The 4622-nt window shown below is 37.4% G+C and overlaps 1 gene segment (V, D, J or C); it reads left to right on the top strand.

Annotated features, from left to right (window-relative positions):
• Window positions 1-1355: 1355 nt before the first annotated feature.
• Window positions 1356-1967, top strand: LOC126495314 (immunoglobulin kappa variable 1-5-like). The segment is given in 2 exon segments: window positions 1356-1404; window positions 1525-1967. Coding segments are annotated over 2 exon segments (492 nt in total).
• The last annotated feature ends 2655 nt before the right edge of the window (window positions 1968-4622 follow it).

Below are 4622 nucleotides of genomic sequence, written 5' to 3'. Positions count from 1 at the left end.
CATTGGTGCTCTAGGGAGAGATATAGGTAGGAAAGGGAAGTTCTGGTTTTTAAAATTTGGATTGGCTTTTGTTTTATGATTTCTTTGTTTCTATTTCATGTTACAATGCCCAAAATAACCTAGCAATTGCTAACTTGAAAGGAGCATGTGCACTCCAGGGCTATTTCTTCTCTTTTAGACAGTGATTTGTCTTAGCCAGCTCTGTGCCCACCCTGGAGATAAGTCTTAGTTTCACTGCCTCTCATCCTACATCTGACTGTAGATGGCAAGTTTCTTTAGGGCAATGCTTCTTCAAAACTAACATGCTCTCTCAAGTTATCCCCTGACATCTCACATCAAATCTGTATGTCGGCCTTAGACTTCCTCCCTGTGGAATGTAATTTTGCTTTTACTCTTTGTACCATGCAGATAATTCTAGAATTGTATAGTTATGAAGATGGTGTTGGATGCAGTTTGCCCTGGGCTGAGCTGACGCAGACACTATAATGAACAAATACATATTGAGCAGTCAGAAAATCTTATTAGAAACTCTTCTAAGGACTTGTCAGTAAAAGATCTTGTCAGATAGCTCTGTTCCCCACCACATCTCCTTCCTTTAACTAGAATGTGCACTTGAACTTCCAGAATAGAAAATAATGTTAAAAATGAGAACAGATGAACTGCTGAAATCATTGAGTGGTTAGATTCCTGTGTATATTCCTAGAGGACCTGGCTGTGTAAGTTCTCTTATTGGAGAAATTGTCAGATAAATCTAAAACATTTACTTAATCATCTTCACTAACTGTCCTAATAACCTTTATCTTTTAGGATGACTCAGAAAGTTTAATCAAAACCTAGATTGAAACAAGCATTGTGGCTCTTATAGCAATCATCTTCATGATGTTCTGCCAGTAAATTGCACAAAGAGGAGATTTCTCATGAAATAATCACACTATATTAGATACATACAGTGGTATCCTTTAACATAACAATCCCACCAAGCAGGAATATGGAAGCAGCAAGCAGGAGGAAGCACATAAATTCAAATGGAACAATTGTGTATAAAAGTGATGTGAATAAAGAAATAAAGGACTTTACACTTGTGTTTATATCCTTTGGCCTGCTGAAAAAATTATCAAAATACTATTTGTAATAAACTATAACATTAGCAAAAACAGTGTTCAGTAAAATCTGAAACGTTCTGGTCAAGTTTGGAACACCTGCAGGTCAACCAGCTGAGTTACTAAGATAAAGCAACCCCGCATCTGTGCCCAGCTCTGCCCAGGCCCTGGTGATTTGCATGTGTTCACTCACATGTCCTTAATAGCCTGATCACACTGTCTAAGATTCAGTCAGTAATACGTCACAGCACAGACATGAAGGCTCCCTCTCAGCTTTTGGTGTTGCTGCTGTTCTGGATCCCAGGTAAGGAATGAAAACTATGATAATTTGTTTGTCTCTTTGTAATCAGTGCAACTGGAACATCACAGAAGTCATTTCTATCATGACTAACCAAAAATATTGGTTGTCTGTTTCCAATCACAGGCATAATATGTGACATCCAGATGACCCAGTCTCCATCCTTGTCCGCATCTCTAGGAGACAGAGTCAGCATAACTTGCAGGGCAAGTACAAGCATTGGTAATGGTTTAGCCTGGTATCAGCAGAAACAAGGCAGCTCTCCTAAACTACTCATTTACCAAGCAGCCAATTTGGAATCTGGGGTTCCTTCAAGGTTCAGTGGCAGTGGATATGGAGCCGATTTTACTCTCACCATTAGCAGCCTGCAGCCTGAAGATATTGCTACTTATTACTGTCAACAGTATTTTGATACTCCTCCCACAGTGATCCAAGCCATGACACAAATGCCCAAAGGATGTAGCAGAGTCACCAGCTGGCTCTCTTATTGTTTCCATCTGCTAATATATTTTTGCAAAAACAATCAGACTGAGAAAGTGACAGTGGCATTGTGGTACAGCTGCCTATAGTGTGTCCTTTCTCCAAATGTCTTTCTTCCTCTTTAGTCCCAACTGCACATTTTTAAAGAAATTCTCATGTGTTTAAGATTGATATGTTGAGTTATAAAACAAAATAGAAAAGTCTAGAGAGATCACTAAGAGCTGAATCATATATAGAATTTTTATTAGAATTATAGGTTCTGACCCAGAGCCATAAAGACAAATATTATATATACTCATTCATAAGTGGCTTTTAAACATAAAACAAACAAAAATCAGCCTACATTTTACAATCCCAGAGAACATAGACAACAAAGAAGACGCTAAGAGACAAATATATGGAACTAAAATACATTGGAAATAGAAAAAGACAAGATTTCCCGAGTAAAGAAATTGAAAAAGATACCAGAAAATTGAAGGATACCCTATGCTCTTGAGTAGATGGAATGAACACAATAAAAATGGCAATACTGCCAAAAGCAATCTATAGATTTAATGCAATACCAATCAAAATCCCAACACAATTCTTCCCAGACCATAAAAGAACAATACTCAACTTTATATAGAAAAACAAAAAACCTAGGATAGCCTAAACAATCTTGTACAATAAAGGAACTTCCAGAGGTATAACAATTCTTGACATGAAACTCTACTATAGAACAATGGTAATGCAAACAGCTTGGTATTGGCAAAAAAAANAAAAAAAAAAAAAAAAAAAAGACTGGTTGACTAATGGAATCAAATTGAAGACCCAGATATTAATCCACACACTTATGAACTTCTAATTTTTGACAAAGAAGCTAAAAGTATATAATAGGAAAAAAGAAAGCATCTTCAACAAATGGTGATTGCATAACTAGATGTCAACATCTATATCTATCGCTGTGCATAAAACCCAAGTACAAATAGATTAAAGACTTCAATATAAATTCAACCATGCTGGACTTGAAGAGAAAGTGGGAAGTAGCCTTCAATCCATAGGCATATGAGACCACTTCCTAATATAACACTAGTATCACAGATAATAAGAGTAATAATCAATACGTGGGGTGATGGAGGAGGGTCATCTGTTTATGTGTTACTCTCATTGGTTAATAAAGAAACTGCCTTGGCTTTTTGATAGGGCAGGATTTAGATAGGTGGAATAGACAGAACAGAATCCTGGAAGAAAGAAAGCAGAGGCAGGCAAACGCCATGGAGCCAGCTTCCAGGTCAGACATGCTGAATCATTCCTGGTAAGCCACCACCTTGTGGTGCTACACAGATTATTAGAAATGGGTTAATCAAGATGTGAGAATTATCCAATAAGAGGCTAGAACTAACGGGCCAGGCAGTGTTTAAAAGAATACAGGTTCCATGTAGCTATTTTGGGCATAAGATAGCCATGCGGGAGCCAGTTGGGACGAAAAGCAGACCTGCTCCCTTAAGAAGCTTCTATAAAGCAAAGGACACAGTCAATAAGACAAAAAGGCAGCCTACTGTGTTGGAAAAGTCTTTACCAAGCCCACATCAGACAGAGGGCTGACTCCAAAAGATTTTTTTAAAACTCAAAAAAGTAGACATTAAAATTCCAAATAATTCAATTAAAAAATGGGGCACATAACTAAATACAGAATTGTCAACAGAAGAATCTCAAATGGATGAAAGACACTTAGGGTAATGTTAAATATCCTTATCCATCAAGGAAACTAAAAATCAAAATGACTCTGAATTACAATCTTACACCAATCAGAATGACTAAGATCAAAACACCAATGATAGCTTATGCTGGAGAAGAGGTGGAGTATGAAAAATATTCCTCCATTGGTGACAGGAATCTATACTTATACAACCACTCTAGAAATCAGTATGGCAGTTTCTCAGAAAATTGGGAATCAACCATCAACCTAACTCAAGAGTGGTATCAACAATACCACTTTTGGGCATATACGCAAAGGATACTTAATCATACTACAAGGCATTTGTTCAACTATGTTAATAGCAGAATTATTTGCAGTAGCCAGAACCTAGAAACAATCTATATGCCCCTCAACTGAAGAATGGATAAAGAAAATTTGGTATATTTACAAACTAGAGTACTAATCAGCAGAAAAAAATGACATCTTGAAAATTGCATACAAATAGATAGAACTAGAAAAAACCTACTTAGTGAGGCAACCTAGATCCAGAAAGAGGAACACGGTATGTACCCACTCATAAGTAGATACTAGCTGTAAAGCAAAAGATAATAAGCCTCTAGTTATAGTCCATGACCATAGAGAAGCTAAGTAACAAAGTGAACACTAAAGTACATATATAGATTCATTTTGGAAGGGTATGTAGACAAAATCTCCGGACAGAATAGTGAGCATGGTGGTGGGGAGGAGAAAAAGGAGAACTGAATTGGAAGAGTAGGAGTGAAGGAGAGGCAGGAGGAGAACTTGAAGGAATGGGATAGTCGAGATAGAAAAAGGACAGATAGGGAGAGCAAGGAAAGAGATATTTTTGATTTAGGGAGTCCTTATGGCGCTATCAAGAAACCTGGCACTAGAGAAACTCCCAGGAATCCACAAAGATGATGCCAGCTAAGACCTTTAGCAATAGACACGAGGGTAATGGAACTGGCCTTGAACTACAGTCAGATTGATCAATATCTTAAATGTCACCATAAAACCTTCATCAAACAACTGGTGGAAACAGAAGCAG

The sequence above is a fragment of the Alexandromys fortis genome, unplaced genomic scaffold, assembly GCF_014885135.2.
Source record: "Alexandromys fortis isolate MF-2015 unplaced genomic scaffold, M_Fortis_MF-2015_v1.1 scaffold_440, whole genome shotgun sequence".
NCBI lineage: Eukaryota > Metazoa > Chordata > Mammalia > Rodentia > Cricetidae > Alexandromys > Alexandromys fortis.
Note: the sequence above shows the minus strand (reverse complement) of the source record. Positions and strands in the feature narration are given on the sequence as shown.